Source organism: Carcharhinus amblyrhynchos, unplaced genomic scaffold (genome assembly GCF_965287045.1).
Source record: "Carcharhinus amblyrhynchos unplaced genomic scaffold, sCarAmb.v2.hapA chromosome_356, whole genome shotgun sequence".
In the NCBI taxonomy this organism is placed as follows: Eukaryota; Metazoa; Chordata; class Chondrichthyes; order Carcharhiniformes; family Carcharhinidae; genus Carcharhinus; species Carcharhinus amblyrhynchos.
Window position 1 is genome coordinate 95,231 of NW_027650096.1, and position 14,030 is coordinate 109,260.

Here is a 14,030-nt window from a genome sequence, read left to right on the forward strand (position 1 = left end):
GTAAATACATGGGGTTATGGGAATAGAGCCTGGGTGGGATCTTTAACTCTACCTCTGGCAGCTTGTTCCAGACACTCAGCACCCTCTGAAAAAATTGCCCCTCCGGACACTTTTGTATCTCTCCCCCTTTCACCTTAAACCTATGCCCTCTAGTTTTAGACTCCCCTACCTTTGGGAAAAGATATTGACTGTCTAGCTGAGCTATGCCCTCATTATTTTATAAACCTCTATATGATCACCCCTCAGCCTCCTACGCTGCAAAGGAATAAGTCCAGTTCTACCTAGCCTCACCTTAACTCAAACCGTCAAGTCCCAGTAACATCTCTTCTGCACTCTTTCTAGTTTAATAATATCCTTTCTATAATAGGGTGACCAGAACTGTATACAGTATTCCAAGTGTGGCCTTACCAATGTCTTGTACAACTTCAACAAGACGCCCCAACTCCTGTATTCAATGTTCTGATCAATGAAAGCAAGCATGCTATAAGTACCTTCTTCACCACTGTGACTCCACTTTCAAGGAGCAATGAACCTCTACCCCTAGATCTCGCTGCTCTGTAACTGTCCCCCAACACCCTACCATTAACTGAGTAAGTCCCGCCTTGGTTCAGGCGACCAAAACGTGTCCTTTGACAATGACCTTGTTAAGCCACTTGAATTGCCACTTGAAGTATAAATAAGGACGGTGGCAAGAGTTGTGTAATTGGGGGAGGGGGGAAACCATAAGGAGATTGTTTGAACAATAAACTTGCTAAAGGTAAAAGACCAAACTCAATATCTTATGCCTTAATTTTTGTAACAAGTCTTTGAAATAGCTCCTTATTAAATGCCTTCTGAGCATCCACTGACTTCCCTTCATCTGTACACACTTGTTCCCTGAAAAAATTTTATCAGTTAAATGTTCTGTTACAAATCTATGCTAGCCACCCTGACTAGGGCTCAGCGTGGTTAGCACTGCTGCCTCAGTGTCAGGGACCTGGATTCGACTCCCGGCCTTGGGTCACTGTCTGTGTGGAGTCTGCACGTTCCCCCTGTGTCTGCGTGGGTTTCCTCTGGGTGCTCAGGTTTCCTTCCACGTTTTGAAAGACGTGCTGGTTAGGATGCATTGACCATGCTAAATTACCCCTTAGTGTACCTGAACAGGCGCTGGAGTGTGGCGACTAGGGGAATCTCACTACATTGCAGTGTTAATGTTAGCTTGTGACACTAAACAATAAAAGTCAAAAACATTAGTAGCTCCTTCCTAATTTCCACTTGCGGAGGACAGTTTAGTGTCAGCTGCATTGCTGTGAATTGTTACTGAACCACATGGGTTTTTAATGAGACACAGTGATGGTTTCATGGTCACTGTTACTGAGGCTAGTCCTATTAACTGGTTTATTAATGAATTTATCCCCTGAGCTTAGCCAGTGTCTGTGCTGCAATGACATTACCGTTGCATCACCATCTTCCCTTGTGTTAATGTCTTGATAATTAGAGTCATAGAGGTTTACAGAATGGAAATAGGCCTTTTGGCCCAACATATAGAAGGTCAGGGGACATGGGGTTGGGGGTAGGGTGTTAGCGTGGATAGAGGACTGGTTGTCAAATAGGAGGCAGAGAGTGGGGGTCAATGGGTGCTATTCGGATTGGCGGTTGGTGACTAGTGGAGTGCCCCAGGGGTCGGTGCTGGGGCCTCAGCTATTTACCATTTATATAGATGATCTGGAGGAGGGAACCGAGTGTATGGTGTCGAAATTTGCTGATGACACCAAGATTGGTGGAACGGCAAATTGCGCGGAGGGTGTGGAGAGTCTGCAGAAGGATCTAGATAGGCTGGGCGAATGGGCCAGGAACTGACAAATGGAATTTACTGTTGGCAAGTGCGAGGTTGTCCACTTTGGTAGGAATAATGGTAGGAAGGATTATTACTTACATGGAGAAAATCTGCAGCGTGCGACGGTGCAGAGGGACCTCGGGGTCCTTGTGCATGAGTCGCAAAAACCCAGCTTGCAGGTGCAGCAGGTGGTCAGGAAGGCGAATGGGATGCTGGCCTTCATAGCGAGGGGGATTGAATATAAAAGTAGGGAGGTCTTACTGCGGCTGTATAGGGCATTGGTGAGGCCGCAGCTGGAGTACTGTGTGCAGTTTTGGGCGCCGTACTTGCGCAAGGATATTTTGGCCTTGGAGGGAGTGCAGAGGAGGTTTACTAGGCTGATGCCGGAGTTGAGGGGGTTGAGCTATGAGGAGAGGCTGAATAAACTAGGCTTCTACTCGTTAGAGTTTAGAAGAATGAGGGGAGATCTCATTGAGACGTATAAGATGATGAATGGGATGGATAGGATAGAGGTGGAGCGACTCTTCCCGCTCAGAAAGGACAGTAGGACTAGGGGGCACAGCCTCAAGATAAAGGGGGGGGGGGGGGGGGGTTTAGAACGGAGTTGAGGAAGAATTTCTTCACTCAAAGGGTGGTGAATCTCTGGAATTCTCTGCCCGTTGAAGTGGTGGAGGCTACCTCGCTAAATATTTTTAAGATGCGGGTTGATGGGTTTTTGATAAGAGGGATTAAGGGTTATGGGGAGAGGGCGGGAATGTGGAACTGAGACACGACAGATCAGCCATGATCTTATTGAATGGCGGGGCAGGCTCGAAGGGCCAGATGGCCTACTCCTGCTCCTATTTCTTATGTTCTTATATCTATGCTGTAAACCTTTGTGTGTGTGTGAGGGGGGGGAGTCGGGGTGGGGGGATGGTGTCTGTGTGTGGTAACAAAGAGATAGAGTCTGTAAATGAAGAAATAGGGTCAGGGTAAGTAATTCTCACAAGTGAAATATGCATCTCTTTGCCCTGCCACACAGATTCATCACGTGCTGTGTATGTTTACACAGTGACTCTAGATTGCAAACTCTTAGACCTCGATCAGCTGCCAGCTGTTAAAAGGCTAAAGGAAACACCCTTGTGGCCCTGAGCTGGCTCTAATTCACAGATATCCTCTTGGCTTTATTCAGGGATCCTTCAATTCGCAAATCAGTGGAGCGAATATTCACGATATGGGAGCAGAGGAGCGTCTACCCGGAGGAACTGATCGTGGATCTCAGAGCTGCTCTCGGTGAGAGTCGTTTATGTTGATTTAGGAATGTTAAGATTTTCTTTTTTAAAAAAAACCACCCTAAGCAGAAACGCACTTCGATTATTCCTTTCCTCACCACTGATGGGTATTGCTATAAACTTGTGACTCCCTTTATGCTTGCATTCTCATCATCTCCGTTCCTCTCCTCTGGTTAAACTCCTCCCTCATTTCACAGACACAGAAGTTAAAAGGAGCCATATGACATGCCAGGTGGCAAAGCAAATATTTTACCTGTTTGTGGGGAGTTACATTCAGTACCTGAGCGCTGTCCCTTGTTAAACAGGTTCTTTGCCTGGGTATAGTTCCTGTGTGATACTGTATTCTGGAGGATGCTATGGTCGTGAATTCCATGCCTTTCAGTAACGTCACAGGAATTGTAGCATGCCTCATACTTTTTGGGATTTGGGACCTTTAGAATTCCTCCATCATCCAAACCCTAGGGTGCCTGCACCTTTGGAACTTGGCCATAAGGAGTTACTTGTGTTCAGGAGTACAGATAGCTGGCAATTCGAGATGAGGAATTGACTGGGACCGAGTGTGAGTAATCATCCCGGGGTGGAGTCCTCTCTGATTTATTATTGTCGTATGTATTGGGATACACTGAAAAGTATTGTTCCTTGCGTGTTACACAGACAAAGCATACCGATTGTAGAGTACATTTGATTTATTACTGTCACGAATTGGGATACAGTGACAAGTATTGCTTCTTGCACGTTACACAGACAAAGCATACTGTTCATCGAGTACATAGATTTGATTTATTATTGTCACATGTATTGGGATACAGTGAAAAGTATTGTTTCGTGCACGCTATACAGACAGAGTATACCATTCATAGAAAAGGAAAAGAGGCAGTGCAGAAGGCTTCTGCCTTGGGTAGAAGGAAGCTGGAAAACATGTAGGGACTGGGGCAGCTAGTGGGCTGCTCCTGGGCATGAGGGGGTGGCTACCAACCTTTGTACAGTCTTTCATTATTAATAAAAGTACCCTTTGTGTTCCTGGCCTGTGCATGCATGCACCATGACATTTGGCGACAAGGATAAACATGGATAATGAGGACACTGCCTCTGGCCCGACACCTGTGAGTATCCTGTTTTTAATCGAGGTGGAAAGGTCTGCTCAAGTGAATGCCTGTTGTTTGGAGGAATATGGACCTACTTGAGATCGTGATAGATACCTCGGCGGATGCAGAATAAGGTCTGATTTGGACAAAGCTTTAGAAATGTCAGAAAACAAGAGGAGGTTAACCCTCAGGAGCAAGAGCTGTGACTTTTTAAAAAAAAGTGGAGTTTAAAAGAAGAGTTACTACAGAGTTGCTTTTTGAAGAGAGATGAAAGATAGCGATGTTTCACACTTGGAAGGGAAATCGTGCCACAGGGAGCAGTCACCGTGGTCTCTGGACGTGTGAAAAGAGTCTGGGATTACCGTGCTCCCGATCCGAGTGGAGTTCGCAGAGGCTCTGTGCCAGCAGTCCCTGCACCGAGGGTCTGCAGGCAGACAACCTCAATTCTTGCTCCTATCCTGCAATTCACTTGTTGCCCTTCACAATGGCACAGTGGGTTAGCATTGCTGCCTCACAATGCCAGGGACCCGGGATCGATTCCCGGCTTGGGTCACTGTCTGTGTGGAGTCTGTACGTTCTCCTCCTGTGTCTGTGTGGGTTTCCTCTGGGTGCTCTAGCTTCCTCCTACAGTCTGAAAGATGTGCACGTTAGGTGGATTGGCCATGCTAAATTGCCCTTTAGTGTCCAAAGATGTGCAGGTTAGGTAGGTTGGCCACGCTAAATTGCCCTTTAGTATCCAAAGATGTGCAGGTTCGATGAATTTGCCATGCTAAATTCTCCCTCAGTATACCAGAACAGGTGCTGGAGTGTTGCGACTCAGGGATTTTCATAGTAACTCCATTGCAGCATTAATGTAAGCCAACTTGTGGCACTAAAAAGTAAACTTTAAAACTTTAACAAGCTGGGAATCAAACCTGGGTCCCTGGCACTGTGCAGCAGCAGTGCTAACTCACTGTGCCACTGTGAAGTTCAACAAGCGAATTGGAAACAAGTCAACACTTCAACGGGGACAGACCCGACTGACAGTGAAACTAAAAAGAGATTTAACTGAAGCAAGCTTGTGAAACTTATCTTTATATTCTCTGTGGAGAAGAGAAGTCCCCAGCCTGTTTGAAAGGAAGAAGGTTAAGGAGCAGAGACCCGGAACAGACGCAGTTGGATCTTGCAGTGAAACTTGCAAACGAAACAACGAGAGTAAAAACAGCCTTGGGGAAAATGCTGCTGAGATTGTGAGAAGGCCTTTCTTACCAGTAAAAGTATCTTAAATGTTGAAAAAGCTTCAACTTGGGGCAGCCAGGATTCAGTAGAGAAAGTTAATTTCTCAGTATCACAAGTCGGCTTACATTAACACTGCAATGAAGTTACTGTGAAAATCCCCCTAGTCGCCACACTGGCACCTGTTTGGGTACACTGAGGGAGCATGGCCAGTGCACCTAACCAGCATATCTTTTGGACTACGGGAGGAAACCCATGCAGATACAGGGAGAATGTGCAGACTCCACACAGACAGTGACCCAAGCCGGGAATCAAACCCGGGCCTCTGGTGCTGTGAGGCAGCAGTGCTAACCTGTGTGGGTAGTGCAGTGGTTAGCACTGCTGCCTCACAGCGCCAGAGGCCCGGGTTTGATTCCTGGCTTGGGTCACTGTCTGTGTGGAGTCTGCACATTCTCCCCGTATCTGTGTGGGTTTCCTCCCACAGTCCAAAGATGTGCGGGTTAGGTTCGATTGGCTGTGCTAAAATTGCCCCTTAGTGTCCTGAGGTGTGTAGGTTAGAGGGATTAGCGGGTAAGTATGTAGGGATAAGGGAGTAAGGCCTGGGTGGGAATGTGGTCAGTGCAGACTTGATGGACCAAATGGCCTCTTTCTGCACTGTAGGGTTTCTATGATTCTAACCCACTGTGCCACATGCAGAGCTGGTCACACGGTTGATAAAGCAGCGTGCTTGATGGATTGAGTTATAAGGAGAGGCTGAAATAGACTGGGACTTTTTTCTCTGGAGCGTTGGAGGCTGAGGGGTGATCTTATAGAAGTCTGTAAAATAATGAGGGGCACAGATCAGCTAGTTAGTCAATATCTTTTCCCAAAGGGAGGGGAGTCTAAAACTAGAGGGCATAGGTTTAAGGGAGAGGGGAGAGATACAGAAGGGTCCAGAAGGGCAATTATTTCTCTGAGGGTGGTGAGTGTCTGGAACAAGCTGCCAGAGGTAGTAGTAGAAGCGGGGACAATTTTATCATCTTTTAAAAGCAATTAGACAGTAACATGGACACGATGGGTCTAGAGGAATATGGGCCAGATGTGAGCAATTGGGATTAGTTTAGCAGTTTTAAAAAAAAAAGAGGGTGGCATGGACAAGTTGGGCTGAAGGGCCTGCTTGCATGCTTTAAACCTGACTCTTTGCCTAAAGAAGAGGTCATAAGTCGCCTTAGATTAACACTGGAATGAAGTTACTGTGAAAATCTCCTAGTTGCCATACTCCCGTGCCTGTTCAGATACGCTAAGGGAGAACTTAGAATGCCAATGCACCCAAGTAGCACGTCTTTTGGATTTTAGCCTTTATCGCAAGAGGAATTAAGCAGATTAGTAGTGAGGTCCTACATCATCAACTGTAAAGGACCACAACGAGAATACTGTGTGCACTTTCAGTCCCTTTACCTCAGGGAGGTCCTACATCAAAAACTGTAAAGGACCACAATGAGAGTGCTGTGTGCACTTTCAGTCCCTTTACCTCAGGGAGGACATTCAGGTACACTGAGGGACAATTTAGCATAGCCGATGAACCCGAACCAGCATGTCTTTCGGACTGTGGGAGGAAACCCATGCAGACACAGGGAACACGTGCAGACTCCACACAGACAGTGACCCAAGCCTGGAATCGAACCCGGGTCCTCGGCACTGAGGCAGCAGTACGTGTCGATATGAAGGGCAACAAGCAGAATGGAAGCAAGTCGATACTTTCTTTGGGGACGGACGCTACTAACAGTGAAACCGATAAGGATTTAGCGGAAGTAAACTTGTGGAATGCACATGTCCAATAAGGACATGACGCATTCACCTCGGGAATTCGGAAATGTGACAGTTCCAAAGAAACGAGGGACTATTGAACGTAGAGGAATCAGCAGAAGGAATTCAAGTTTCTGAACCCTAGCGCCTAGTCCAGCAATGATATTGAAACAAGACGAAATAAATGACTGACAGTAAACGTGACAAGAGTTTTACAAAATGAAGTTATTGATTCAATGTAGAGTAAGCTGAACTTTGTAAAAAAAAATCCAAAAGCAGAGGAAAAATTGAGTCAAGAACTGAACCGGGAGAATAAAGGACTTGAAGAAGGAAGTTTGTCAATGAGTAATTAATTGAAGAGGTTTGAAAAAAAACATTGAAATTGGACTCAGAGTCAGCAATTCGGACAGAGGAAGACACTGAGATTACATGTCACAACACGATGGAATCATTGAATCGCTGCAGTACAAAAGGAGGCCATTCAGCCCATCTGTCTACACCAGCTGTCCAACAGAATGACCAACCCATACTCTATCCCCTTAGCCTCGTGTATTTGCCCTGTGAATCCCCCTAACCTGCACATCTTTGGACGCTAAGGGACAATTTAGCATGGCCAATCCACCTAACCTGCACATCTTTGGGAGGAAACCGGAGCACCCGGAGGAAACACTCTCAGGCACGGGGAGAACGTGCAGACTTAGGTTCGATTCCTGGCTCGGGTCAATGTCTGTCCTATGTCCCTGGCACTGTGTCAGCATAAAATGCCCGTTGGACCTGTCACAGATGTAACTGATGTCTCCGTGGGGGCCAGTGCCAGCAGAGGTTCCTGATAATATCGATGTGGTGGAAACAGCTCAAACTACGGAATGACATCCCTCTACAAGAAGCAGAAATACCCCTCAGACTCAATTTTATAATCGCCCAACTCATATTTATAATGTCCAGTTCGAGTTTAGTGGTCAGTAACTTGAAGATTGAATAAAGGGGGAGGCATGTGGTGATTGTCCCTCTTGGGGCAACACAGCAGAAGAGGGCCACCTGGCTTGAGAATGGGTAATTGTGTGGAGTCTTCTGTTAGGCAGAAGGCATCTGGAAGACACATAGGGATTGGGGAAGCCTCTGTACAGGGTTTCCTGCTCACCCTGCGTGTTCCTGATGAGGTCTGTGAGCATGCATTATTTATACATGCACAGCAGCTGACCTGTCGCTAATTCTCCTGCCCTGCTGCCGGGTGCGCAGGTTATAATGCATGTTTGGTTCTCAAAAGATAAGGATGTGGCGCACTCAGTTCCTCTGGGGAATATTACACTTCTTCAGGAAGACTCCTTAGCTCTGAACACTCCTGCCTCAGCCTGTCTGTCACAGTACCTCCCGCCTGCCCTATAATGCCCCAGAGTGAAATACTCCATCGTTCAGTCTGGGCTTGCAACCCTTACTCTCCGTAAACCTCATCTTGTCATTGTTGTTTCTTCAGGGTCTGTACCTGGCTGCTTCCTACCAACTCTCGCTCTTGCACCCCCTGTAAATTCTTCTCCTCTTCACGAGCGACAATTACTGAAGTCTTTCCTGATTGCTTTTAACTTTTCAGCATCTGAGAGTTGCAAGATTTGCTATGGTTTCTCCGTTACCCCCTGCAGCTGTGCACTTTACCCCCCTGTCAGAGGTGTGCAGCTCCAATCAAAACCCCAGCGACCGGTAAGGACGCAGTTAATACAGCGGAGTTAAATCAGCTGTGTTAGTTTCACCCTGTGGGTGCTGATCGTGGCTGCCAAATGGCACCACAGACCCTGCGTTTCTTCCCAATTCTTCTGTCCCGGATTTGGACTGTGGGCATCGACCGGGGATTACAATCTGTGATTCCAGGCAGTGCTACACTGATGTCCACACGTGCTGTTTCCCGACTGGGAGCAGATTGTCTCCTCCCCTTCCAGCCCCCCAGGCAATTTCTCTCTTTCCCACCCCCACCCCCACCCCCCCACCCTTCGAGTTGTGAAATTCATTTAAAAGTGGTGGTGTGGGGGGGGGGGGGGGGGTGCGGTTTGCTGCTACCATTTGCCAGTCTCCAACAATTAGAACCGTTTTTAGGTCAGATGCGTTGCAACGAAAAGCTTTTAATGGTTAGTGCTTCTCCCCCGGACTTGTGAACGAATGCGAATAAGTGGTATCACCGTGCAGTCTGGAGCGTCTGTCGCAAAGGCACCCGACAATGCACGCAGCAAATTCACTGCCTTTCACTTGTTTCCATTCATTTCAGTGGGAAGAAAGCCAGCTGAATTCGCAAAAGTGAAAACAGGTACGGAACCAACCTTGGGCAGTGGTACAGGTGTGTTCAGAACCCCACAACTTGTTTAATGAGACGCCACTTCCTGGCTTTCCAAGCGAGTCCTACTTGTACGCGGGGGGTGCTGACAGACAGGAGGATAGGCAGCAAGCCACTAAGTGCACTGGGAATTGAATCCTGCTATCTTGTGCAGCTTAACCTGGCAAAGTGTCCACTTACCTGTATTTAAACCTTCAGCCGCAGCTAATTACTTGAGTACGTGTTACCTGATATCTGTGCACCCGAGTTTGGCTTAACGTGGTGGCTTTCAAGCTAACACTTTAGACGGCACCGCACAGTGGGTTAGCACTGCTACCTCGCAGCACCAGGGACCCAGGTTCGATTCCCAGCTTGGGTCACTGTGGAGTTTGCACGTTCTCACCGTGTCTGCGTGGGTTTCCTCCAGGTGCTTCGACGACTTCACACAGTCCAAAGATGGATTGGCCATGCGAAATTGCCCCTCAGTGTCCAAAGATGTGCAGGTTAGGTGGATTGGCCATGCTAAATTGCCCCTTAGTGTCCAAAGATGTGCAGGTTACACTGAGGGAGAATTTAGCATGGCTAATGTACTGTGCAGGTGGCGCAGTGGTTAGCGCTGCTGCCTCACAGCACCAGGGACCCAGGTTCGATTCCAGCCTCGGGTCACTGTGGAATTTGCATGTTTTGCGTAGCTTTTCTCCCAAGGTCTGAAGATGTGTGGGTTAGATGGATTGGTCATGGTAAATTGCCCCTTAGTGTCTAAAGATGTGCAGTTTCGGTGGATTGGCCATGCTAAATTCGCCCTCAGTGTACCTGAACAGGTACCGGAATGTGGCGACTAGGGGATTTTCGCAGTAACTTCATTGCAGTGTTAATGTAAGCCTTACTTGTGACTAATAAATAAACTTTAGTCTTTCAGGATTGTAGGAGGGAAACACACAGTGAGAACGTGCAGACTCCGCACAGATAGTGACCCAAGCTGGGAATTGAACCTGGGCCCCTGGCACTGTGAGGCAGCAGTGCTAACCCACTGTGCCACTGTTTGGCATCTACATCCATGGTTGCCCTGGCCAGTTGCAGTTTATTGGGTGCCTCTGGTACCTCTCACAAATAACTGCTCTCCTTGTGAGAGCCATGCACATTGACGTAGGATTTTACTCAGTTCATAAAGTTTAATTATTTTAGTCACAAGTCGGCTTACGTTAACACTGCAATGAAGTTACTGTAAAAATCCCTTAGTCGCCATTCTGGCGCCTCTTTGGGTACACTGAGGCAGAATTTAATACAGCCAACACACCCTAACCAGCCTGTCTTTCAGACTGGGAGGGAACCCATGCAGACATGGGGAGAATGTGCAGATTCCACGCAGACAGTGACCCATGCGGAGAATTGAACCCGGGTCCCTGGTGCTGTGAGGCAGTAGTGCTAACCACTGTTGCCTGATGCCCTTTTTGGGGAGGGTGGTGCATTGTGGTTGGGGAGGGAGTAGGGGGGGATAACCTCCACTACCACATCCAAAGCTGTCCCATTCAGACATCATCGGGAGGGCCACTTGACCGCAGGAGATGCTGGAGTGCTGATCTCGGTTAACTCGCTTCCTCTCATAAACTGGGAGGGAAGGGGGCGGTCGAAATACACACCTGCTTCCCCGGCTTTGGTCCAGGACTAATGTACCTGGGAACCACTAAAAATCATGGCTTCAACACAATTGCAGTGTGTCATTTTACATGAATAGTTTCACGCCTGTATGATGAAGATGGGTTAGTGTGTCATCTGCTTTCTTGCATCTTTGTAGAAACTTTGGAGATCCTCTCCAAGTACATGGCACATAGCGACAACTTCTTAGTGTTTACCCCAGTCCAACACTGGCATGTCCACATCATTGACAGAGCATGAGATGGAGCCGCCAGCATTGGACTGCGGTGGGCACAGTAAGAAGTCTCACAACACCAGCTTAAAGTCCAACACGTCTACTTGGAATCACGAGCTTTCGGAGAGCTGCTCCTTCATCATTTCCACTCACCTGAGGAAGGAGCGGCACTCTGAAAGCTCATGATTCTGACTTAACCTGATAGAGCAGTGTGAGAGCCATGTGCCCAGGGACTGAGCTATTGAGGATGACTCTCAGCTGGGAGGCAGACCTGCCACCATCTATCTGTTGTGTATTTGAGGGGAGTTTTGCATTGTGACGCTGCGATTCTGTTTTGTTTTTTGGGAGGGTTGCTCACTCCTGGCGAGAGGCTGCGGTAAAGACTTGATGTATCTGACCTGCCCACTGCCCAGCTTTGCTAAAACCCAGACAGGATGGGGTGCTGGCGGGATCGCTGTCCACTCTGCTGACTGCATCTTTCTTTCTTTCTTTCTTGCAGTGAGCAACAAGACCCGGATCGTGGTCAAATCCAAGATACTGGCTGAATTCAGGGTGAGTGTTTTCGTGTTTCGTTCCCTTTTTTTAAATGACCACCTTGCCCTGGGGTACGGTTGCCACGGGCACACTTGCCCTCCGATGCTGTACAGCAGTAACCACTCCCAAGCATGCCAACCCCAGGCAGCTGGTGCCAGTGTTGGACCATGAGAGGCATCACATGTGTGAACCCTAAACCCTGTCCTCTCCATGCATTCACCTTTACTGGCCGAATAATGGTTCGGAGCGGTCAGAGTGACTCTATTTTTTCCCCCTGGATTGTTTGATGCCCAATGGACCCAGTGGTATTATCGCTAGACTATTAATCCAGAAACTCAGCTAATGTTCTGGGAAACCCGGGTTTGAATCCCGCCCATGGCAGATGGTGGAATTTGAATTCAATAAAAAATATCTGGAATTAAGAATCTACTGATGACCCATTGTCGGGAAAAACCCATCTGGTTCCCTTTAGGGAAGGAAATCTGTTGTCCTTACCCCGGTCTGGCCTACATGTGACTCCAGAGCCACAGCAATGTGGTTGACTCTCAACTGCCCCTCCAAGGGCAACTAGGGATGGGCAATATACGCTGGTCCAGCCAGCGACACCCGTGTCCCATGAAAAAAAACCCCACAATTCCCTAGTTGCCTTTGTACTGAGTGACTTGCCCGTCCTTTCAGAGGAGCGGTTAAGAATCAAGTACCTTGCTGTGGATCTCTGGTCACATGTAGGCCAGACCCAGTAAGGACGGCTGATTTCCGTCCCATTAGTGAACCAGGTGGGACCCTCCAGCAATCGGATGAGCCAGGTGGGACCCTCCGGCAGTCGACAATGAATGACACGGTCGCCGTTACTGAGACTCGCTCTCGGTCCCAGATTTACTAATTGGATTTAAATTCCACCAGCTGCCATGGTGGGGTTTGAACCCATTTCCCCCAGGGCATTAGCCTGACTCTCTGGATTGCTATCCTAGAGACATTACCACTCGGCCACCATGCCCCCCTTAATTTTCTTGAATAATTTATAGTCCTGGGATGGAGAGATTGATTTATAATGTCGTCGCCATCATTCGGTTGCAAGTCAGCCAGCTCAACGAAGACCAAAGATGGAACATGGAATTATCCTGGTCAGTGCAGGCACGTGCATCTCCCTGAACGCTGTAACTATTCACGGCTACGTGGCTTTAACATGACTTGCATAAGGACTTGTTCATTTTTGTTTGTCTTGGTCAACTAGGACGTTGAAGGGATCGAGGAAAGGCCTCCTTCACCTCGATATTGTTACCATCCTCGGCCAGAGCCTGGGATGCGGATGAGGAGGAGGTGCAGTGTGATGCTTCCTGTAATGGAAGGGTGTGGTTAAAGACACTTGTCTTTAGAATAAGTCCACGTGATTCCACGGGATTTGAACACTGCAAAAATACAATTTATTGTACAAACAGTGGTTAGCACTGCTGCCTCACAGTGCCAGGGGCCCTGGGTTCAATACCCGGCTTCGAGTGACTCTCTGTGCGGAGTCTGCACGTTCTCCCCCATGTCTGTGCCGATTTATTCCGGGTGCTTCGGTTTCCCCCCTCACTCCAAAGATATGTAGGTTAGGTGGATTGGCCATGCTACATTGCCCCTTAGTGTCCAAAGATGTGCAGGTTCGGTGGATTGGCCATGCTAAATTGCCCCTTAGTGTCCAAAGACGTGCAGGTAGGTGGATTGGCCATGCTAAATTGCCCCTTGGTGTCAGGGAGATTAGCGGGGTAAATATGTGGGATTACAGAGATAGGACTTGGATGGGATTGCTGTCAGGTTGTTGGGCCAAATGGCCACCTCCTGCACTGTTGGGATTCTGTGATTCCAATGGAATGGCCAATCCACCTAACCATATCTTTAGACACTAAGGAGCAATTTAGCATGGCCAAATCACCGAACCTGCACATGATTCAGACTGTGGGAGGAAACCGGGGCACCTGGAGGAAACCCATGCAGACACGTGGAGAATGTGCAGACTCCACACAGAGTGACCTGGGTTGGGAATCAAACCCGGATGCCTCGTGCTGTGAGGCAGCAGTGCTAACCCACTGTCCCGCCTGGAAACTTCATGTGCCAACTAGTTCAGAGTAAAAGGTGATCAAAGTCGATTTTGGATGCCCTCAAACTGTGGCAA

General features: G+C 48.1%; 1 protein-coding gene across 1 annotated transcript in view; it reads left to right on the top strand.

Annotated features, from left to right (window-relative positions):
• Positions 1-14,030, top strand: part of LOC145339236 (regulation of nuclear pre-mRNA domain-containing protein 2-like) — a 96,061-nt gene that overhangs the window by 54,428 nt on the left and 27,603 nt on the right. Inside the window, 3 exon segments of the mRNA XM_080183637.1 lie at positions 2,988-3,088; positions 9,427-9,465; positions 11,841-11,893. Coding sequence (XP_080039763.1) covers positions 2,988-3,088; positions 9,427-9,465; positions 11,841-11,893 — 193 coding nt within the window.